The 25,453-nt window shown below is 34.4% G+C and overlaps 1 protein-coding gene across 1 annotated transcript in view; it reads left to right on the top strand.

Moving 5' to 3' along the window:
• The window catches only part of LOC124540322, a 147,796-nt gene that overhangs the window by 94,070 nt on the left and 28,273 nt on the right, over positions 1 to 25,453 (top strand). Inside the window, exons 3-4 of the mRNA XM_047117809.1 lie at positions 16,323 to 17,004; positions 18,341 to 18,581. Coding sequence (XP_046973765.1) covers positions 16,323 to 17,004; positions 18,341 to 18,581 — 923 coding nt within the window. The remainder of the gene's footprint in view (positions 1 to 16,322; positions 17,005 to 18,340; positions 18,582 to 25,453) is intronic.

The raw sequence follows: 25,453 nt of genomic DNA, 5'->3' as shown, positions 1-25,453 counted from the left end.
ATTTGACATAGCAAGTGTAACTCTTAAGTTATTAAATATATAATGTAATGCAAACAAAATAATGCTAAGCAACTCAAGTTCGATGAACACACCCCCCTTACTAGTTAAACTGTATAAGACACTTATTCACATAAAACGTAATCAATCACTCGACTATTTATGTAAGAACACCCAAAACGCAATTAGACAAGATATTCTAAATAAGCGTCGAGTGAAGGTAGACGCATTCTTTTTTTTCTTTTTTATGGTATAGGTTGGCGTTATAAGTGGTCGCAATTACCCATAGTGAATGACGCTGTAAGAAATATTAACCATTCCTTACATCGTCATTGTGCCACCAAGCTTGGGAGCTAAGATATTATGTCCCTTGTGCCTGTAGTTACACTGGCTCACTCACCCTTCAAACCGGAACACAACAATACTGAGTACTGTTATTTGGAGGTAGAATAACTGATGAGTGGGTGGTACCTATCCAGATGAGCTTGCACAAAGCCCTACAACCAAGTGATGACGCATTACCTGGTTTAAATATTAAACTAAGTTAATGAAACTCTAAATTAAAACAAAATGCAATTTTTGTTTCAGCGATATCACAAATTATCATAACATTAAACCGCAGCCTCTTCACAGAGATGAATATTAAAATGATTTGCATAATCCCTTGAAGCGAGACGATTGTTATTAGTTTAATCGTGTGAGAATATATTGTTCGAAAGACTTGACGCGGTGACGGGATTACTCGAAGTTATATTTAGACGCGGCGAGGTGGGCTCCGTGCGAATTATATTGAAGTGTTTTATCGCTTTTTTATAGCCTGACAGACTGATGAATTGGTTCCACGGTTGGAAAATGGTAGCTAAGATATTAGGACCACAAAAATATTGACAAATTTGGTGTCTATTTTTTTTATTATTATTTTATAGGGGGTAAACGAGCAGGAGGCTCACCTGATGGAAAGCGATCACCACCGCCCATGGACATCTGCAACACCGGGGGGCTTGCAGGTGCGTTGCCGGCCTTTAAGGAATGAGTACGCTCTTTATTTGAAGGTTCCCGAATCGTATCGGTTCGGAAAAACTGCCGGCGAAAGCTGGTTCCACAGAAATGTGTCGTCAATGCTCCAACGATATTGAAAATAATGTCATGTATGTTGTACTTATAATTACCCTGGTTCACTCAGTTTGAACCATCACTTTGTTATTTAAAAGTAAAAAAGTAACAGCCTGTAAATTTCCCACCGTAGGGCTAATGGCCTCCTCTCCCATTAAGGAGAGGGTTTGGAACATATTCCACCACGCTGATCCAATGTGGGTTTGTGGAATGCACATGTGGCAGAGTTTCAATGAAATTAGACATATGCATATCCTCACGATGTTTTCCTTCACCGCCGAGTACGAGATGAACTATAAACACAAATTAAGCACATGAATCAGTGGTGCTTGCCTGGGTTTGAACCCGAAATCATCGGATAAAATGCACGCGTTCTAATCACTGGACCATGTCGGTTCTTAATTATTTTTATTTAATCTGCACCTTTTTGACAAATTTTTGCCGACCAAAATATAATAAGTAATGGATAACATGTTATGATGCCGAAATGATACCCTATTATCATATATTATAAATCATGGATGGTTGTATGTTGCCAGTTTCGTTGGAATCTATATTCCGAACATGTGATTGCTTCTGTTTTATATTTAATTAAATCGTATAACGTAAAACGTGGCCATAGCGAGACAATAAATGTGAAACATGTTTGATGTTCGAAATAATTTATAATTGAAAAAAAAAATGAGTAAAATATATGACGTCATACAATTTCTTCAATAAAATACACATGTTATTTATAGGGTTATATATCTGAAGAAAAAGGGGAACCCTTATAAGATAAGAACGAAATGATCGGTCTTCAACTGTCTGTCAAGACCCTTTTCTCAGGAACATTAAAGATTTAAATATGATATTAATATCATAAGGTCAATATACTAAGGTCTGCGGTTCCTCGAAGCTCTGAAAATCCACAAATTACAAGTTTTTTTTATGTTATAGGTTGATAAACGAGCATATGTCATATTGTAAGTGGTCACCATCACCCATAGACAATGACGCTGTGAGAAATATTAACTATTCTTTACGTCGCCAATGCGCCACCAACCTTGGGAACAAAGATATTATGTCCCTTACCTGTAGATACACTGGCTCACTTATCCATCAAACTGGAACACAAAAATACTGAGTACTGTTATTTGGCGCAGAATATCAGATGAGTGGGGTACCTACCCAGACGGGCTTGCACAAATCCATACCAAGTAAAGTATTTGACTGTTTATTTTGGTATGTATTTTTTTCTTACATAAGTGTCTGTTTATTTACCTGTTTGATGATACGGAACCCTCAGTGCGTGAGTTCAACTCTTACATGTTTTTTTACTACATATAAAATGAAAACTATAAAAACCAGCGAAATATAATCAAAACTAGTAAAAAACTTGTAAAATGCATATTGAATGAAAAATAATTTGGCTCCGAGTTTGTCCTAGTTATCTCCATGATATAAAAGCAATGAGCGCGGTTTCGTAGTTAAGAGCAACCAAGCAGATAAACTGTTTATGACACATAAACTGCGACATAAAGCGGATCAAAATGAAAAGGCCCGGCCGTCTGTCACACCGTAGCGATTACAGTTTATTGCGTAGTTTATTTGTTGACGAATTCGCTTCGAATCGTTTTCATTACGCGTCTTTATGTTCAGTTGAAATGACCCGCAATAACCAAAGTTAAATAGAAATTGCGAATTGAAATACAGAAGCGTCAATAAATTGTTAATAACAGGTGTTATGTCAATCGATGTCGTTAGGAAACTTGTAATAAAAGGTGTATCCATGAATATTGAAATGAAACATAAGACGGCGTGATGTTACCAAAAGAGGTAGGTATATTTCCAGATCTTTTTTGCTTCTATTGGTCACAAGATGGGGCAAAGTGTGAGGCTAGCATTCTTGTCACGATTTCGGGATCCATGTTTATTTAATTATTTGTATGTTTAATAGGCAGGCGAGCGCGCCAATGAGTTTTTATTATTACTGTATATGAGTTTTGATATATGTAGTTATAAAATTATTTTTAGCTTTTTACTATAAGTAAATATTAAACTATTTTATTTTAAATTAAATAATAAATGGATTCCAGTCTCACGCGTAAAGCGCGGTGTGAAATGTCATCGCGATTTACAAATGCAAATATTGTGGCACGCGAATGTCATATCACTTGATGCGCACAATAGCTTAAAACTTTAGTTTAGTTCATGGGCTCAACTTGCACCATCTGTGACTTGTGCTATTAGTACTGAAGTTCTATGTTATATAACAATTAGAATACATTAAGCACACATATAAAGAAAACTTCTATGCAGATAAAATAAACCACCAAAACGGGAGGAAATTTCAGGGACTTCAAATAATTAACTTAACGACAAAATAGTATTAAAAAAACATTTACCAGTATTGTAAAAGCTGTATTGCTGCCACGAGACACGAGTTGAGGCTACCTTTCAATGTTAATTTAAAGGATGTCGCCGTTTTCCAAAGCGCACACCGTCTATATCCGACTCAAAAATGGCAAAGATGATTTACCAATTTAAGTTAAAATAAGTTGTGATTATTATCGTCACTTTACCCGTAAAAAGTCCCAAAAAAACAGATAAAAATTGCTGTATATAATGCTACATGTTCCTCTCCTACAATATTTGAAGAAACTCTTAATGATTTTTAGTAATAAATACATATAAGAAAACAAAGATAATTAGAAAAATAAATTACAATTTTAGTGGTACCTATTATTCACGTTTGTGGAGTGACGAGAATAATATGACTAAAATATAATACTCTATTTATATTTAAAAAAATTAATATGTACCAATTTTAATTTTTTTGACACATAATCCGTCGGTGTGACACGTGCTCTTGGCTGAGCACTTACAACACGGCCGCGCCGCATTGTAGAATCTGAATAGAATTACTACGAAGTATTGGAGTAATAGAATTTTACTCGAACATTTATGAGACTGAGAGCCGAGACTGCACTAGCTGTAACACCTTTTCAACTGAAGGTATTCGCGTTCAAATCTCTGCTTACTTTTTTAATATGTAATTAGGTTCAATTTTAGTAACTACTTAGGTGTAAATCCTTTTGAGGTAATCCTTATAAGTTTTGTTTGTTTGTGTGCTTCATGAATTTTTCTTCTTATATAACGTAGATCGTCAGTACCAATAGCACAAGCCACAGATGTTGCAAGTTGAGCCCGTAAACTAAACTAAAGTTTTAAGCTATTGTGCGCATAAAGTGATATGACATTCGCTTACCACAATATTAGCATTTGAAAATTGCGATGACATTTCACACCGCGCTTTACGCGTGTGTCTGGAATCCATTTATTAATTAATGTAAAAAAAATTGTTGAACATTTACTTATGGCGACATTTAAACTTACGGAAGGTAAGCTTGGGAAGTATACTTAATGTTTTGATTTGATGGTAATGTTTCTATAATTGTTAAAATTATTAGGCAGACTTGCCTTTATAAAATAGTAGTTGCCGCCCACGGCTTCGCTCGCGTTCTACAGGTTGGTTATCTATATGTTAGGTAATAAAAAAATGTAAGAAAAAGAAAACCGACTTAACGACACACTATTTCAAGTTTGTTTCACGCGAAATTTCGTCAAATTCGATTCATTGGTTTGGAATGAGCAACAGACAGACAGACAGAGGTACTTTAGCATAATATATAATATCAATATAGATACTAGGTATAGAAAAATTACCGATTTTTATTTCATAAATATATATGTTATCATTATAAATCTATCCAGACTAGTTTGCAGAGAGGTCGTCTTCGAAAGCACGTCCTCGCACCTTTTTAATATGAGTTTGTATTCATTACATGCGTATATATTATATTTACATGAGTATGACATTAAAATACAAACGTTCATAGTACTCTAAATCAGGCTCTTTAAAACGGAAGCCTACAAAACAGCGAGTGAAAATATTCAAATCGTAAAACCGAACACCGAACACAGTTAACAACATCATCACAAGCTTTGCGAATAAAACGCGACGAACAGACGGACAGACATTAAACATTGTATTTTGTAACGACGCTCTTCAAAGCTTTCAAATGAAACATTAAAAAAGCAATCCATTAGACGGAGCAGCCATCTCGGATGCTGTAAACGACTGATTTTATACACAACGTAAACCCTCGAGCATCGATCCTTTATATTTTATTATTGGGAGTATTTCCCGACTTCATTTGTTTTGTGCTCTTAAGATATTTTTCACTCGAATCCCCGAAATGGAACGTAATATTTTCAGGATTCGTGTGTGAGATTCGATCTGCCTTTTAAATGCTTGAAAATAATTTATATATGTATAGTGCCTGTTTGTGATATTAAAATAGCCCTTTTTTTCTCAATGCATATTATGTAGTCTTAAAAAATTATTAATCAAAAACTGACTTTTAAAATTTATCAGGATTCCAATAAAAAAATATGTAAATTATACAATAAAATAGGTAATTACACAGCAAATTTCATCAAATTCGGTTCATTTGTTTAGTCATGAATAAATAAATATTTTATCAAAAAGAAAAACCGACTTTAAACAAAACACTATTTTTAAACAAATTAATGTGCACTAAAAAGTAATAAAAATAACTGTTAATCTAATAAAGTAATCCTAAGTAAAATGGAATAAAAAATATAAGACTACTTAAAAGTCGATTTACGATTATATAGTGTAGTTATAGTTATTGTTATATATAGTATATTATTCTTATATATAGTATACTATAGATACATTATGTAACTGCAATCAATATGATAATATTACGTTATCGCATCTCGTACACCTCTAATACACAAAGCATTAGTTTCAACATTTATTTAATAAGGCTCGGTACAAAACTTACACTGAACCAATATCGTCGGTGTACAAAGTTTCCCAGTCCGGGATTGCAACCCCTTTCTACCCTTATTTGCCGCTGAGATATTTTAACAGAGTTAAGTTAATACTAACAAAGTTTTCTTTACGAGATGAGTTATATACACTCTTAATTTATTTAAGATGCTAAGCTGAATGCATATTGAAGTAAGTACCTTAGATGAAATAAGATAAGAAGTAAAAATTTTTTTACAACTGTTGTTAGTATTAATTAGATGTTTTTAGTTTTATTCAATCAATAAGTAAAATCAATCACACACGTGTATTCCACCAACCCGTATTGGAACAGCGTGGTGGAATATGTTCCAAACCTTCTCCTCAAAGGGAATATAAGCCTTAGCCCAGCAGTGGGAAACTGGCAGGCTGTTTTGTTGTTTTATTAAAGAATACATAAAATTGTTATTTCATTTATTTGTCTCATGTATTTTATATATAACTCTTTTTTTCTAGTATTTCCTTATTCATTAATGCTTTTTTAACACGAAATTGTATTGACCGGGCAAGTAAATAAACAAATCGCCATCACTCCACACGATCGTCATTTGTACATTGTGACAATATATTTTTATTTTATTGTATACTAGCTGTGCCCGCGACCTTGTACGCGTTTGAATGTAACAAAAAAGAAATATTATTGTACCCTTAGTTACACCTTATTATATCAGTTATCTGCCAGTCAAAGTCCCGTAAAAATCGGTTTGCAAATAAAACAGACAGACTGGCCGACAAAAGTTGTAAAAAATGTTATTTTGGTATATGTACCGTGTATAAATACATATGGATTGATTAAAAAATTGCTATTTTAATATTACAAACAGACACTCTAATTTATATTATATGTACTTACGTTCTCAGAGCCTACTGGAATATATAATATAATAGATGAATATATAATTGAATTTGTCGTTTTTATTTTAAATGTAAAAGCATAACTTCGTTTGTTCCCGTTGGGTAAACACAAACGATAATTGTTATATCAGTGATTGGATCAGCGCCGCCGGCCGCCGTCATCTGCGTCCTCACATCAACTCTTAATCGAAATCCGGTACAACGTAAGCGTTGATTAATTGCAATAACATCCCTTCGCTCATAAACTAATTATTATGTTATTTTGTCAACAACAATTGTTTATCATTACATATAAAACAAAGGTGCTTGCCGCTGTGCATCCCTATGTATGCTTAGATCCTTAAAATTACGCAAAGAAATTTGATGTATTCTTTTTTTAATATATAGTGTTTCAAGAGGAAGGTTTTAGTATATTATATAATACATAGTCAGTACAGTAGACAACCATGTTTTAACCAGTCTCAGAGCTTTGTTCCAATCTCCAGAAAAACACACTTTTGTACTTCAAGATTTATTTAGAATCACAATTCACTTGTTACACTTGCCGATGTTCCGAACGGACTGACTGTACATTTCATAATTTCAACTGACAACAACAATTCGTTATAATAAAATAACTTATCACGTGTTTACAATCAGTTGACAGTCTCTTAACATTAAACTTAACAAAACTAAGTGCATAAAACATAATAATTTATAATAAATGCTAATTTAATAATAACAATTGGTAATAAATGCTAACACATGATAATTTTAGAAGATTCTTATGCGATGTCGTAAATAAAGAAATTCTGTAGTATATTTAGTATCATTATTGCACCCGTGTGCAGCCGGGGCGGGTCCGTACTAGAAGTGATAAATCAAATTGTATGTAGAGTTATTATTGTAAAGATAGGTAGGTACAATACTCATTAGATATTCTAACTAACCAAACATAGCGTAAATGGAATATTAGAGGTTTTTGAGAACAAATGGCGTCGGTCTGTGGTCAGCCTCTCGCTCGACAGACTGACGATACGAGTATTCTCTGAAGATTTCATTCAAATTTGATTTATTTTACGGAATTCAAGGTGTCATCTGATTCGAAATGATTGAAACCGGTTATAGCCGAATATTGCGGACTAAAACCCAAAGTATCCTGTCTTAAGAATTCAATTCGTGATCGACGGTGAAGGATCCTGTGTCAAATGTTTAAACACGTGTTGGAGCAGCTTGCATTATTTAATGACTCCAGGTCTCCCAAAAAGTACAGAAGGGCATAAGTCCCAGTGACATAATCATGGTCATATCAGGTGCAGTTTCGACCCTCTGTTTTGCAATTTTGGGGTTGGCTCTTAATTACCCGTATACACAATTATCATAAACTCGTAATATCACACAAATTCTACTACGTAATACATCATGATATCCTACTAACCAATTTCGTTCCAACTGTATATCAGCGTATGCTACAACTAGCTAGCGATAGATGGCGCTTTTCGCTACTGGGTATGTGTAGTGTAAAGCTATTTAATCGTGTGAAGTATACTAGATATTTCGATAAAGCGTCGAGTCATAGTAACTGATTGGCATTAAATAGTAGCAAGTATAGGCCTCAGGGGCAATCTAATCCGATGCATAGACGTCCTAAGGACGTTCTACGCTTTTGGTCGATGCCATTACATCGGCAAACGTGAACTCATTAGGATACACATTAAACACACACCGACCCCGAGGGGGTCGAGGTCCCTCGTACATTATTAACTGTACCTAGACGTATGACAGGTTTCTAAGCACACAATGTACCCTTTTACAGGAGTCCTAAGCTGAGGTGTAGATTAATAGGTGCCCTTATCACGCGCGTACTTTGAGCCCTTTCGTGGGCTCTCAACATCCGACAGAGTCTTCTACGACTCAACCACCCAATGCCAACGGCTTCACACGAGGAGCCCTTAGGATGCGCGTTCTCTGAGCCCTAAATCAGGAGGGAACTAAGGCCAATACTACTGTCCCTTCCAAAAAAAAACCGTAAACCGTGTAAATTATACAAGTATATATAGTAAGTATCTTTCACCTTTAGCTTCCCTGAAAAATACACAGGAGTACATTGTATTTCTCTACTTCTTTATTTACTTAAGTCAATGCGACGGCTACCCGTAGAACGTACGGAAAATTATGTCACCAAACTATTTAGAAACTTCCAAACATGGAACTTGCTACTCAAAGTTTCTTTGGTGAAAAATCCAATTAAATGATTCACAATATGAACCCAGGACCTCAATAACTACCAGACAGACGAGATCTTCGTGGCGTGGTGGCATATACTCCAACATGGCATTGTTAGTAACCGGCTCAGTAGCGAAATATAAATTACTAATGTATTCCATTAAACCAACGACAAATATAACCCCTGCAGAGTATTCTAATTTTAAATAAACCAATCACTGAAGCTGTATTCACATCCATTAACTGAGATGCTCCGGGGGATTAAAATATATCGCTGGGTTAAAAGCGTTTATCCAGCAAATTTACAAAGCTAAGCTATGCTAAGCTATGCTAATGGAATATCAATAATATTTTAACCCTTAATCAGGCAGAAACGAAAGAATAGTTTTTCATGGCTAAGTATATGTTCTTTGGTAACGATTTTGACATTTGACATTTGAAAGCTACATATATACCAGTAAAATAATTCTGCATTTGTCTAAGATTATTTTTGTGTAAGTAATAAAACATAAAGGTTATTTAAAAAATATTGGGGAATTTAGCTAGATTGGGAGAGTGGGAAAATAGTTCCCTATGCCCGATTAGGGGTTAACAATTACAGATACCAAATATTACAATAAAAAAATTTTTTAACTGCTACTTTATAGGGTTCCGCGTCTATAGGTAAAACGGTTCGTTCGTCCGTCCGTCTGTTCGTCAATATCAAACAAACCCTTGGTTGTGAAGTAAGTCAGTAAGGAAGTTTATTTGTTTGAACGTTGGGAACTATTAAAACCCTAATACATTCTGTAACTATTGATCCAATTCTTATAAAGAAATTGCACCCATGCAAAGTCGGGGCGTGTTAGTAGTTTCAACTATTATTCTCGCCTTCCGGCGATCTATTAACTCTCTAAAACAGTACCGAAATATCGTCTAGAAATTAATTGGAATACTTTAATTTTTATTATCAATGTATAGCTTGCAGTGGTCAACAATCGTAACATATAACGTTATCTATGGATTCCTGAAATACTCGGAATAAACCGTTTTTAAACCCATTGAACTTTAAAGAACATTCATTTGTTGTCGTAAAATATAAAGTTTTAAACGTTTCGTTACATAAATATTACATAAGTTTAACTGAAATGAATATTTGTACAACTTTTATAGTTATAATAAAGACTTTAATTTTTAACTTTGCCGTTTCATGAATTTAAATAATTTGTAAAAAATACATTACTAAAGAAGACATTATTCAATACAAGCTTATATAGACGACTTTCCAATAGAATATATATTACATTTATATGATGTGTATTTAACTAACATGACTGGATCTTTAAATGTTGAAAAAGAATAACTGCTAATTTACTTGCCGGTTCTTCTCGATAATTCTATCTACTTCTACTTCTGAATTGGTGGTAGCTTTACTGAAAATAGTTATTAAATGACGATTCAAAAGCACTTGTATAAGACCTACTTGAATAAAATATATTTTGATTTTGATTTCGAATAATTAAATGAATTATTGAGTTGAACCTAATAATTGCCATGTACCATAAGATGTCCCATTAGGCAGTCTACCTACCTAACACTGCGGCAAATGCTGGTCATGTGATGTGTTGCGTATATTATTGGTTATGAAACCTTAGTCTTAACTACATTGTAGTATTTAGAAATTACCTATAATTAATATAATCGTTATTATTTATAAGAATAAATTTAACTCATCATCATCCTCCTGCCTCCCTTATCCCAATTCTCCTCTGTATCCAGCCACATCCATGCTCAAGGCCTTCCTCACAATATGTTCCGCACTCCTCCGCATTACATGCCCATACCATGATAGCCGCCTTCCACATAACTTCTCGGCTATCGGGGTCACTTTCAAACTTCCTCTTATGTACTCATTCTTTACTCTATCCATTCGCGTAACACCACACATTCCTCTCAGCAGTCTCATCTCCGCAACATGCAATTGTCTTTCAGTGATCCCTTTGTTAGTCAGTAGCCCAAAACTCTGATCCATATAGAACAGCATGGTCTTATAGATCTTCCCCTTAAGTTTAAGAGGAATACGGGGTCACTGTTTTTCCCGTTACCTGCATTAAACGTTAGTGTATGCTCAGCGATTTCCCTATACACATGAACCTACTAATTGTAAGGTAATACGTAGGAGGGTTTTTCCACCGAGACAAAAAACGATAAATCTTCCAGTCAGTATGTATTTTTTAATTTCTTTTGGCGCTGTCCGAGTAGGGCTTTAAATAACATAATAGGTCATATCTGGATGCTCAGTTCTTTTACTGTTTTTTGTCTTTTAATTATTTTGTAAAACAGAGAGCTGGGATGGCCCAGTGGGAACAAGACCTGAATTTTCATGCTTAATTTGTATTTATAATTCATTTCGTGTGATGAGGTATACAATCTCGCATATTTCGGTGAAGGAAAACATTGTGAAGAAACCTGTATGTAATGGATGATAATCTGTAATGCGTATTCCCTAACTTGGATTGGTGCAACGTGGTGGAGTAAATTCCAATTCTCTCCTCTAAAGTAAAAGTAAAGTAAGAGCTGACTTTAAAAGTTCATTTGTGACTTTCTTATTTTATAAAACTGATAATGTCAATTCCAATTCGAGTAATGCCTTTCCTCGTAATAAAGCATTTGTAGCGAATACATCGAACCCAATAACAGATATACATAATATCGGCTATACACTCCGCCATTCCCCGAGGAGGCCCACAATCAAACGCCGCTTACACGATTGAATATTCATACCCGCTCGGAGTCATATGCTGATTCAAATTAACACGCTTCGTGTAATTTTGACAATTGCTTTCGTTATTTGTTATGAAACAAAATCTATAGATACAGTATTATAAACATGCGACCCCCCCTCCCCCGGCTTCGCACGGGTGCAATGATATGACATAACTGTAGAAACTTATAAAATTATAAGTGCTTCTTTACGAAATTGTATTATAATTAAGAACATTCGTCTAGAATCACTCTATCTATTAAAAAAAACCGCATCAAATCCGTTGCGTGGTTTTAAAGTTTTAAGGATACATACAGGAGTCGAGATGGCCCAGTGGTTGCAATCTTAACCGATGATTGCGGGTTCAAACCCAGGCAAGCACCCCTGATTCATTTACTTAATTTGTCTTTATAATTCATCTCGTGTTAAGCGGTGAAGGAAAACATCGTGAGGAAACCTGCATGTGACAAATTTCATAGAAATTCTGCCACATGTGTATTCCACCAACCCGCATTGGAACAGCGTGGTGGAATATGTTCCAAACCTTCTCCTCGAAGGGAGAGGAGGCCTTTAGCCCAGCAGTGGGAATTTACAGGCTGTTGTTGTTGTTGTCGAAGGATTAAGGGATATGGGGACAGAAAAAGCGACTTTTTATTATACTATTTACTGATGTGAAAGTAACTCTGTCTGTCTGTCACTCTTTCATGACCAAACCAGTGAACTGAATTTGATGAAATTCGGTGTAAAGCAAACTTGAACTCCAAGGCCTGACATGGGCTTTTTTGCCGAACATCTGACAACCTACCACCTGATACAAGCGAAGACACGGGCGAAAACCAATTATAAATAAAGATATATGTTTCTTTCTTTGTTTTAATATGTGACATAATCCACTATCGGAACTTTAAACATTTTTACAATAGACTGCTATCATAGTTTAAAAACTCTTGGTCAGATATTTGTTATGATAAGGCTTTCCGTAGAAACGATTAAATAGGTAACCCCCGTAATTATTGTTGCGTTCCGCTTTGACGGGTGAGTGAGCCAGTGTAACAAACATATCAGTTCCCAAGGCAATATAAGTCTACTTGGTATTAGGGCCTTGTGCAAGCCCTTCTGGGTAGGTACCACGCACTCATCAGTTATTCTACCGCCAAATAACAGTACTCAGTATTGTTGTGTTTCGGTTTGAAGGGTGAGTGAGCCAGTGTAACTACAGGCACAAGGGACATAACATCTTAGTTCCCAAGGTTGGTGGCACATTGACGATGTAAGGAATAGTTAACATTTCTTACATCGTCATTGTCTATGGGTGATGGTGACCACTTACCATCAGGTCACCCATGTGCTCGTCCGCCAACCTATACTATAAAAAAAGTAATAGGATATGATACAACGCTAATTGCTTATCGGTATTGTTGACCACTTACCATCAAGTTACCAATTTGCCTGTCGACATATAGGTATCATTTTAAAAATATATGGAAACAATGTTTTTATTTTGTCAGTGTCACGTAGGACATAGAATGATTGGCCCATTCGACATTTCGATGTCAAATTGCCACAATGATCATCAACTCTCAACAATGGATATGGGTGACACTGATATGAATTCTTTAGGGTCGAACTCGACGTCGCAAAAGGTCAAACTGAGATGTTTTATCATTGGTGACATAACGTCTTAAGGCATAGAATAATTCTTTGAGTTATAGATCTTTTACAAATTAATGTTAAATTATTGATGAATGTATTTACTCGTTTATATAATAATCTAATAGAATGATATAACCCAGAGAATATCGAAATTATACGAAATATTCCTTAAAGGCCGGCAACGTACCTGCAAGCCCCCTGGTTTAGCATATTTCCATGGGCGTTGGTAGTCACTTTCCATCAGATAAGCCTCCTGCTAGTTTGCCACCATTGTCATAAAAAAGAAATTATTGTCACACATATCCTGAAATTGATCCTACTGATGTTATGGAAGTAGCTCAAAGCCTTTTACAAATAGACTGTTTGCGGAATCTTTTTAATATTGAGTGTGTAACTTCACGACTTAGATGTACCGTTAACTTAACGAAGTTTTTAATAAACGTATATTTGGAAAACATCTGAGCATCCTCGAAAATGATTTTCACGCCTCATAACTTTATATTATCTTCGTGAAATGATTTTCATGTTATACGATACAATATAAAAATTGGTTTGATGAAGGATGAATAGGCTTTTCGGAGACGGGAACCAGATGTTTATACAACTATTGTTACAGACAAAATAGTCAATATTATTTTGGATGTGTATGTAAGGAGGGATGATTTAAAGCATATGAACAAGAATAATGGATATACATCTTGTCAAATTTTAAACTGTCGAAATATTGTGAATCATGAAATATGATTGCAATTTAATGCATTATTTTTCGAAATATTTCGACTCTTTACGAACTGACGAGACAGATTGTAATCTAACGAATATTGTAATTTTACGGTGACATATATATTATTATCCTGGCTATTTCATTTCATTTAAATTGTTTATATAATACTTGAGACAAAAAAAACCCCGCTGAGTTTCTTTCGCCGGTTCTTCTCAGGTCAGGGTATTTTCTCTTGCGAACCGGTGGTACTGTTTCAATTGTCTATCGATAAGAGAGTGTAATACTTCTATATTGATTAAAGAAGTTTGAGTTTGAGGTTGAGTTATGCTTTAAATCATCCCGAGGGAAATCTCATATGTAAACTCTTTTTGTGATAGTGATTCTAATAAGCAGGTATGTTATGGATACTTCATTTCGGATTTGGGTTTGAGTGCGAACAAATGAATATTTTAACGGGCTCAGGTACGGCTGCGGATACGAAATTATGTTGGATTATCCACTTGTTTCTGCTAATTTCGAAAATAATACTAAATATTATTTTGACTTTATTCGCGGATCAGAAACATAGAAATAAGAACATTGGATAAAGTCTATTTTGATTTTGATTTTTGATTAAGATTAAGTTACGTTTACAAAGCTCTATAACATTTCCTGCTAAGAAACATTTTTATACAATCTTTATAGAGCTCAAAATCTACATATAAGTAGACTTCTTAGCTAATAAAAAATAACACTTAAAGGCATACTTATTTTGTAAACCTATATAAACTTATTTTTGTAAATTACGTTTTTTGCGCCAATAAATTATTATAATATTTATTGTAATATGAGAATATCTGAAGTATAATAATAGAGAAATATCACTGTCAGTCTGCTGTCTAACCTTCGTAACTGCGTATGTTGTGGAGCCTACCTGCAAGGGATGACTAATGTTGACTAATGAGTGTTCTACAAGAGCTTTGAATCTATAGCAATGCCTGAAAATAGAAAGCCCCGTTTACATTCGGTAGGATAATTACTGTAATTTCAGTAGTTCGGGATGGCCAAAAATAATATTATCGTTTTACAATGAATCTTCAATGTCTCTATCTTTTGTTAGAATGCCCCGCTATCGTCCCATTTTTTTATAATGACAGCTCTATCATATTTAAAAAAAAGAAATAGTGTTACATGCCAGTATGAAATAGTATGCCATATAAAATAATATTAATTACAGTTATTCAAATTATTGATCAATTAATTACAATAATAATTGTATATAAAAAAGTAAATTATATAGCCCCTGCTGTATTCATAATATACAATAATAATGTGTTATAAATTATGATATAGAATCAAATGTCATAACACCGTATTGAAAACTGAGGTTACTCTCGTAACATTACTTAACATTTTGTATTACTAGAGGTTAAAGACAAATCTATACTTCTATACTAATATTATAAATCTGAAAATAACCCTGTCTGTTTGGAACTTTTTCACGCCCAAACCACTAAACGAAAGTTGATGAAATTTGGTATGAAGTTTTTTACACAACACCAACGCCGTGAAACGCAAGCGAAGTCGCGGGCGACTACTAGTAATTTAAAAAAAGAAATACCGACTGACTAAAATTATTTCGTATTTAAAACAGCAAATTAATTGATAAGGCCTGTCAAAGCAAGACAAGACAAGACTGTTTACTTATAAACATCCGTAAAAAAGTACTACCTTCCTTCTACTTAAAGTAGACTAAACCATTAAAAATTTAAGGATTAAAATCCGAGTTCGCACCTTTAAAAGTTGCTAGGTTTTACAGTCAGAAGCTCAGCAGTGTAGAGATGCTCTGCTTAAGAAACATAATTAAACATAATCCATAATAATAAAGATTATAGAACATATTCCATAAACATCGCTTTAATGGGAGAAGAGGCCTTAGCCCAGCTGTGGGAAATTTACATGCCGTTACTGTTACTGTAATAATCTTACATACCTTAACAGTTTTATACTTTCAATTAATTCAATAATTCATGTACCCTCTGTTCAATTTATTTATGAAGACATGGCTATGGAGAAAGAAAAAAATATTTATTTATTTAAAATACTTTATTGCACAACACATATCACATGACGTAAAATGATTGATAAAGGTTATGTATCATTGTCAACAGGTCGTTGTCATGGGCAGCAGCACCACATCAGATAAGACCATCAATACCAGCACCGATTCAGCAGCCACCGCCCTTACCTCCGTCACCGGCACTGATGATTCCATGGACGCAGAACCCGACCTCATCGACGCAGATCCCCCCCAGCCACCACAACCCGAACCTCAACAGAACCCCCCAAGCACAGCTCCTCCCCATTACCACCGAGCGCAAAACAGCTGCGAATTCGAAGCCCCTGCTTACACCATCCCCCAATCCGCGACAGACACGCTCGACTCCCCCAGACCTGGTCCTGGTAGATTCATCTTTGATGTTCCACTACCCGATCCAAAAAAAAATGAGAAACCTCGCAACAAAATTCAAGTGAGCCAAACGAACCAGGGCGGGCCGTCCACGTCTATCCAGATACCCTATGATCCAAAAGTTGATCCACCAAAGAGTCCAAAGTGCACTCAAGTGAAATACGAAACGCACTTCGACTTTGAACCTGAAGCAGTGAAGAGGCGAGGCAGTGAGCCAAGGTTGAAGAATAAGCAGAAATTGGATAAGCAGGAATATTATAAGGACGAGGTTGCTAAATTACGGAGGCAGTTGGAGGGAACTGAGGTGTTCACAGCCAGTCGGAGACGGTCGTCCACACACCAGCATTCTGTTCCACCACCATCTTCGAGAAGGCAGTCAACGGGTAGGATCCTTGTAATCCATACTATTGTTCTAAATACGAAAGTAACTCTGTACGTCTGTGTTATTCACGCCAAAACTACTGAACTGATTTAAATGAAATTAGGTACTCAAATAGTCTAGAGCCTGAGAAAGGACATAGGTTATTTTTTTGCTTTTCTCTGTGTATGCCAATCATCAATTTAATAGTTTAAGTTAATTTGTAAATGTAAACCCAATGATATTCTAATAAACAGATATGTTATACCCATACTGAACAACAGAAAAAAGTGTGCCGCGCCGGTACCGTTTATTTTACATTTCGTTACAAGTAAAAATGATAGCTTGATAAAAACAATAAGTAAAAGGGATAACTAGATGTTTTAATTACGCAAAACGTATTACTACGTAATTGTGATGTATTTTAACGTATTACTACGTAAAACGACTAAAGGCAAACGTCCCAATTAGGACGTTGTCTAAGTCTTCTCTTTTTACGCGTTATTGACATATCTGTTTACTAGAACATCATTGTATAAACCACAATTTATTTAATTTTATTTAACAAGGAAAGTTGTTGATTTTACCAAATACTTGAAACATTTTAGCAGTTATATCGTTAATATGACACATGTTCTGTATACGGCGTGTCCTGATTTTTCATAAGCTTTTATAAGAGAAGAATCTTTTATATTCGGTATGACGAGAGAAATATTAAAAAGACATCATCGTAAATGTCGCGCTTCACTTCGAACGAGCTCCTTCGTGACGTATCAGTTTCTCTCTTAATGTTTTCTTAAGATGTTTTGAACACGATTTCAAAACGTGATATGAGCTATTATTATTTATTAAACATTCATCCGTTGCAAATGAGCTGCTGTGATAAGTGGTCACCACCACCCACTATAGACATTAGCGCTATTCGAAATATTGTGAACTAAGATTTTATGTCCCTTGTGCATGTCGTTACACTGGCTCATCCAGCCTTCAAAACTGATCACTACAATATCAGTTATTGCTGCTTGGCGGCAGAATATTAATGGTATACCCAGACGAGCTTGCACAAAGCCCTACCACCCAATAAATTTAATAAACAAATTGTTGCTCTACGACAGATTAACCATTGTTTACATTGCAAATACATCACCAACTTTGGGAACTAAGATGTTATGTCCCTTGTTATTGGTTCACTCATCTTCAAACTGGGCCAAAACAATTGTATATATAAATTTGTCATTCGAATAGTGTCATAATCTAATGAGTGAGTAGTACTTACTCAGCCGGATTTGCGCAAATCCCGACCACCAATTAAAGTCATTACGTGGCAGGCAGTTTAATTTAGAATCCTTTCACCAAAACAGCAGCCCAAGTCCATGTAACTGCAAACCCATTGGACTCCGCATCATCGATGCCAGCTGGGAGAACTACGATAGTGGTACAACAGCCTTCACTGTCTCTGGACTATGGGGGCTGTTCTACTATTCTTGTGAGGGACGGCGAAGATGGAAGACGAACGAGCAGGGTGTGCAGTGACCACATCCAGCAACTTCTTGACGTCACCAGCCAATTCACGTCTGAGGATCTGCACGAATTTGACAAGAGGTAAGCGCAATGAATATTATCTTATTTTTGAAAATAATTAATTTGAGCCAGTGTAACTACAGGCACAAGGGACATAACATCTTAGTTCCCAAGGTTAGTGGCGCAGTGACGATGAAGGAATAGTTAATATTTCCCACAGCGTCATTGTCTATGGGTGATGGTGACCACTTACCATCAGGTGGCCCATATGCTCGTCCGCCAAACTATACCATAAAAAAAAAAAAAAAAAAAAAAAAAAAAAAAAAAAAAAAAAAAAAAAAAAAAAAAAAAAAAAAAAAAAAAAAAAAAAAAAAAAAAATTGAAAAAGAGGGAGTGAGGAAAGACCTCTGTTCCAAGGTTCTGTAGACATTATTCCAAATTCAGTGTCTCGTAAAGTTTTTCAGCTGACTTAAAAATTTCATATCAATTTATTACTAACATTTTAGTACTTAAGTCACAATTTTTTTAATAACAGTTTTAATCGTAACTGTGTTTTAATATTTGTTTTTAATACAAGCTGTCGTTTCCTTCAGTTAATAACGACTCGTATAAATTAAGAGTAAATTAATTAATTTTAAGATTTAATTTAATGTATATTTTATGACACTTTTTAGGGAATCTCAAAAATTAATAAAAGAAAATATATTTCCTGCACAATTGCCGAATATTCGTGATTGATATCGCTTTGATATTATCATTTCCTTCAATTGAAAGAACACTTAGATTTTATTTTGATATCTCCAACCCGCATTGGAGCGCGGATAAACAAAATAAAAACAAAAATTTCTACATTTTCATTAACCTGAGCTGTGATACAAAGTGATTTAATATTTGTTCAAAAATATCTCACGTAATTCATCGAAAAATCTTTACAAAAAGAAAAATAGCTATTTAATTTGTATCCACGCCGTTTATTAAAGAAAGCGTTTTTTCATCAAATTGAATAAGTAAGGGATGAAATAAATTACCGTACAAAGGCTTTGTCCATATTAAAAGGAAATATATAAAACTCACAATGTTTTTATTTACGAAAAATCTATACGTTGTTTAGAAGAAATTATATTTCCGAAAGACATTACATACATTGTTACAACCATCTTACCTTGCAGGGTAATTTGTTTGTTGCAAAATGTATACGCTTATACAACAGGAACCCAGGAAGCGTCGAATATATGAAAGTATAAAGTTGAAAAATTTCGTAAGGACGTTTTGTTTTACCCACGACTTTATAGCTGACTAGCAGGGTGAAATAGGGGTATGTATCATGCAAAATGGGGAACAATTTAGCTGAAAACCTCAAAACAAATGGTACATATTAAAATATAGTAGAATGGGCTATTAGAATATTTTAGTAGTGTATACGAATTAAAAAGAGTGCAGAGTAAGTTCATTGAAGGAACAGTCTATAGACAGAAATGAGACAGTTTGTTTAAAGTCAAAATTTACACCCAGATAGTAATGACAAATTTATAATATTTAAATTCAAAATCAAAATAAACTTTTTTCAAGTAGGCTTTTACAAGCACTTTTGAATCGTCATTTAACAATTAAGTGAAGCTACCACCGGTTCGGAAAGTAGATTCTACCAAGAAGAACCGGCAAGAAAATACTCGTTACTCTTTTTTAACATTTAAAAAATGCAGTCATCTTAGTTAAATACAATTATATATGAATGTAATGTATCCTGCCTGGAAATCAACAGGTATTATTTCCAAGCTTTTTTATCATCTATAAAATCTTGTATCGAATAATATTCCTTTTTACCAATGTATTTGAATTTACGAAACGGAAAAATTAAAGATGCCTGCGGAATTTTACTATAAAAACGGATACCTTGCCCCAAGAAGGATTTATTAGACGCGGCCGTGTACGCGTACAGCTGAGCGCCCCATGGTGACGTAGCTACGATTAAACAATGGGATCGGGCTACGACTGAACTATTACAACAACAACAACTACAGCCTGTAGATTCCCACTGCTAGGCTAAAGGCCTCCTCACCCTTCGAGGAGAATGTTTGGAACATATTCCACCACGCTGTTCAAAGGCGGGTTGGTGGAATACACATGTGGCAGAATTTCTATGAAATTTGTCACATTCAGGTTTCCTCAAGATGTTTTCCTTCACCGCTGAGCACGAGATGAATTATAAAGACTAATTAAGCACATTAATCAGCGGTGCTTGCCTGGGTTTGAACCCGCAATCATCGGTTAAGATGCACGCGTTCTAAGCACTGGGCCATCTCGACTCGACTGAACTATTAATTCCTTACTAATTAACAATGTTTACGTGTTCGATTTACAATAAAGTCTAATGGAGTACTTTCGGTAGTGTAAAATAAATTATGTACCTTTATAAAAATAAAAAAATATTTAGAAATACAGTATACCCATATATATTTCGATTTTGAGTCATAAAGTCGCAATTTTTAGTCTGAATATCACGTGAACAAAAATACGAGCCACCATGTTGTGGCGTCGGATTGGCAAAAACTGCCATTTCAATACCTGGCACTTCAATTAACAATTTTTATGGAGTCTCAATGTTAGTATTTTTGTGATTGTTCCTTCATCAATGTGACGTCACCAAAATGGCTGACAGCGTTTTTGCGGGAATACAGGTTTCAAATTTAATCCAATTTTATGGCAAGAAAAGAGCTTATTTTGCCGAAATATATTTTTAATGGCTCTTTGTCGATACATTTTTTTAAGTTCATGTTTTCATGTACAGTAATAATAAACATATTTTCGTTATTTGAAACGGTCTGAAGGCAATCGTGTCATTCTTATTAATTAACTAGTAGTCGCCCGCAGTTTCGCTTGCGTTTTAGTGTGTTGGTTTCTATGTGTTAGGCAAATAAGTAGCCTATGTCCTTTCCTAGATTTCAAGTTTGCTTCATACCAAATTTCATCAAATTCGGTTCAGCGGTTTGGTCGTGAAAGAGTGACAGACAGACAGACAGATATTTATAATAAATATAATAAAGATAATTATTATGTACATGTAATTGAAAATCTTCCTTGCGTAGAAATGACAGGTTACTTTCTACTACTGAACCAATATACAGAAAAATTACACTAAAAGATCGTTTGAAATTCGATCAAGTGTATGTCACGTAAGCAGCTGTAAATCGCTTCCAGCCGCTTTAAATTCAGACTATCGACGTGGCAAGCGTGGTTATGTTCTCGTGATATTAAATACCACTTATATATTAGTTAACGAGGTGTCGTGACCGTTAACCGTGTACAAAAGAGTCGGCTGGTAAACCGTTTTAACGGTTGTTATCTTGATGGCGAATAAATTTTCCGCGTTTCAAACGTAATTCTAGGGAATACTTTTATGTACCACACACCGACACGTCAGGTTCGATTAACTGCTTATCGAACTCTGTGGTTTTTGGCAAGTACTGCTGTATCAATTTCGTTCCCTAAATACTTGTTCAAAACGTTAACGTTAGTTGTTAACATTCCAAAAGTGCTTTTATGAGCCTACTTGAAAAACTTGGTGGTAGGGCTTTGTGCAAACCCACCTGGGTAGGTACCCACTCATCAGATATTCTAACGCTAAACAACAGTACGCAGTATTGTTGTGTTCCGGTTTGAGTGAGTCAGTGTAACTACAGGCACAAGGGACATAGCATCTTAGTTCCCAAGGTTGATGGCACATTGACTATTTAAGGAACAGTTAATATTTCTTACAGCGTCATTGTTATGTGTCATGGTGACCACTTACAGTCAGATGGCCCATATGCTCGTCCACCAATCTATTCCATCTAAAAGGCATATTTTGTTTTGTGCAACCCTCTGTCATGTAACCTACTCTATACCATTCGTCAATCCGGCACGAAAAGTAACCTACAATTGTTACTACTACCAACTTCCTATATCTTCATTTATATTTCTTTCGACCCCAATTCAAACGATTAAATAAATCAAGTCATAATATCATATAATACTAGACAAACGTTTATTGCTTTTTGATTAATAGTTTTCTATTATAAATAACAAAGATGTGAAAATACACATTTACAACATATAATTAAATTGTATATTGTATGTAAACTGAATATCTTTATCAAATAAACACACATAACTCCATTCGAATGGACATGATACCATAAATTATCAACAAACAAAAGGGCTCACTTCACAGAGGATCTGTTCTGATCTTTGTTTACAACAGAAATGGTAATTAAATGTTAATACATCAGCAATTAACTCGTGCGTAAATTGATGGCGACGTATTATCAATCTTCATTGTCCCGGTGAGACCACGTGACACGTGACACTGGCGGGATAACGTCGAATCGTGCTGGGTAAGGCAATCTACATACGTCGATTTTTATGATGGCGGGTGAAACGATCTTATTTTATTTGTAACGTTGTAAAGTTACTACCTTGTTGGATAGATATAAGGCCGGGGTCATAGGTTCAAACTCAAAGATAAAGATAAAAAGTTTGACTTCGCTTTTTAACTTTTTTCACTATATATCTATTGTGCTAAAATACGTCTTGCGTAGTTAGATGATTTGGACAAGACAGGGTCAAAATGACATCTTTGTTATTGGTACTGATGGTGATGGAATCTACTGAAATTTCTACCGTACTTTGAGATTCGAGAACACACATACAAATACGTAATATTTAGAGTTATTCCTATACGTTCGTTTATATTGTATATCTCGAATACAGCTTCGAATGATATCTCTCTATTTTTGTATTTAGATAACGTATTACTTTTTATTTATAATATTATCCCTATCTAATATATATAAATAATTTATCCCAAATGTTGTCCTTAAAATACATATTTCAAAATAAAAAGTATTTTATACAGCTTCGTCACCTTCAACTAATTATAATATCGTATATAATATTGTATATAAACTTCTGATATTTCACGAGAACTTTTGCAAAAAAATACAAGGTTCAAAAAGCAGTTATATTTTGAATGATGTTAGTTTTTCAATTTAAGCTCTGTCATATTTTTTAAAACTTTGATTTTTAACTTTTATCGTTCTAAATATAAATATATTTATTGGTTTATGCTGTACTATGTCGTGTTGAACGTAATTATATCATTGTTTTCTATCTCTTTCTTGTCTTAAGATAAGAATTTATAGTTTTGGTTAAATATACATACCTACAGGCATTTCCTTTTTTTAAGTTTATGAAATTCACCACACTTATAAAACCATACACAAGAAATAATCATCATCCTCCTGCCCTTTTCCCAATTTTATTTGGGGTCGGCGCAGCATGTCTTCTCCTTCCATACTTCTCTGTCAGACGTCATCTCACAAGTAACATTCTTTCTAACCATATCGTCTTTCACACAGTCCATCCATCGTTTTCTTGGTCGTCCTCTACCTACCTCTATATCCATGCTCAAGGCCTTCCTCAAAATATGTCCCTCATTCATCCGCATTACATGCCCATACCATGATAGCCGCCTTCCACATAACTTCTCGGCTATCGGTGTCACTTTCAAACTTTCAAACTTATACACAAGAAATAATGTAAATAATATAATTTGATAAGTGTTCCTTCATAACGAAATGCTTAAAATTGTAACAAAATACATTTAATTCCTGAAAGCAATATTACTTTCGCTCTCACTGTAAACATGAAACCGAGTATGAAAAGTAATATTCGGTATTCCAGCGATGTTTGCGGTTAATGGAATGTCAGGAAGGGGCGACTATTTAAGGGATGGTTCCTTATAACAAGCCCTTATTCGAATTATCTTCTATTTCGCAATTCCGTGTTATCTATAGCTGTTTATAAATTGAAACAAATTTATAAATAAATTGAGCAGAAATTTTGTAATAATTATGTTTATCTATCTTTCTGTCTGACTTTATGTAATGTGGTTTTATAATAATCATTTTTAGCTGTCTTTAACTGTATAGTTAATGAATCAATCATAATCAAAATCTTTACTGAATTAGACTAGTACTTTGAAATCGTCATTTTACTCTATTTTTAGTGAATATATTATCAGATACCTTCCTCCAAGACGGATTTTTGAGTTTTATGAGTCAGAAAAATGGCCTTATAAACATATCGTTGCGTTTCGTGTAAAAACAATGATTATTATCACTAATTCTATTAAAGTGACCAATGTTATTGTGAATGTCAATAATAATACACAACATTATATTTAAAGATAATCGTAAGTTTTTATTTAACTTAGCTCTTTTAATTATGATACCTATTATTAATATAAATTCAATACAACTAAATTAAAAACTTAAAATAAAGAGATTGGTCGATAAATGTTATGCTATTCAAATATTAAATAACACTTATTGTATGTTAGTCAGTATGTCTTTGTCTATGCATATATAGCACTTACCAATATTATTTCACTTTGATTGTGTAACAGAGCTCGCTTAAAATGTTTTATATAAATCATAAAAAAATAAATATTCGATTGCCGTATTATACTTAAAATTTAACTCAAAGCATCTATTTTTCACTTTGTTTTTTTAAAACAGCGTTACTTATACCTACTTCAGATAGACTGTGTAAATTATTATAAAGAAAAATATAACGCCGGTTGTCTAGCGGTCGCCGTTTATTAAGTGTTAAGACTTAGAAGAGGTTATATTTGCATCCTGACAACTTTTTGGCCCTTCTACTTTCTGTATTTTTTCTAATAATAATTTATTACTGTGACAAAAGATTTGGTGCATAAAATATAGTAATAATAGCATTATTTAATTTTTATTTTCTATTTCAAATTATAAGTATACACTATATATAAGTGTATATTTTACTTGGTGGTAGGGCTTTGTGCTAGTCCGTCTGGGTAGGTACCACCCACTTATCAGTTATTTTTCCACCAAACAGTACTCAGTATTGTTGTGTTCCGATTTGATATGTGAGTGAGC

This window comes from Vanessa cardui, chromosome 24 (genome assembly GCF_905220365.1).
Source record: "Vanessa cardui chromosome 24, ilVanCard2.1, whole genome shotgun sequence".
Classification (NCBI taxonomy): Eukaryota; Metazoa; Arthropoda; class Insecta; order Lepidoptera; family Nymphalidae; genus Vanessa; species Vanessa cardui.
Note: the sequence above shows the minus strand (reverse complement) of the source record. Positions and strands in the feature narration are given on the sequence as shown.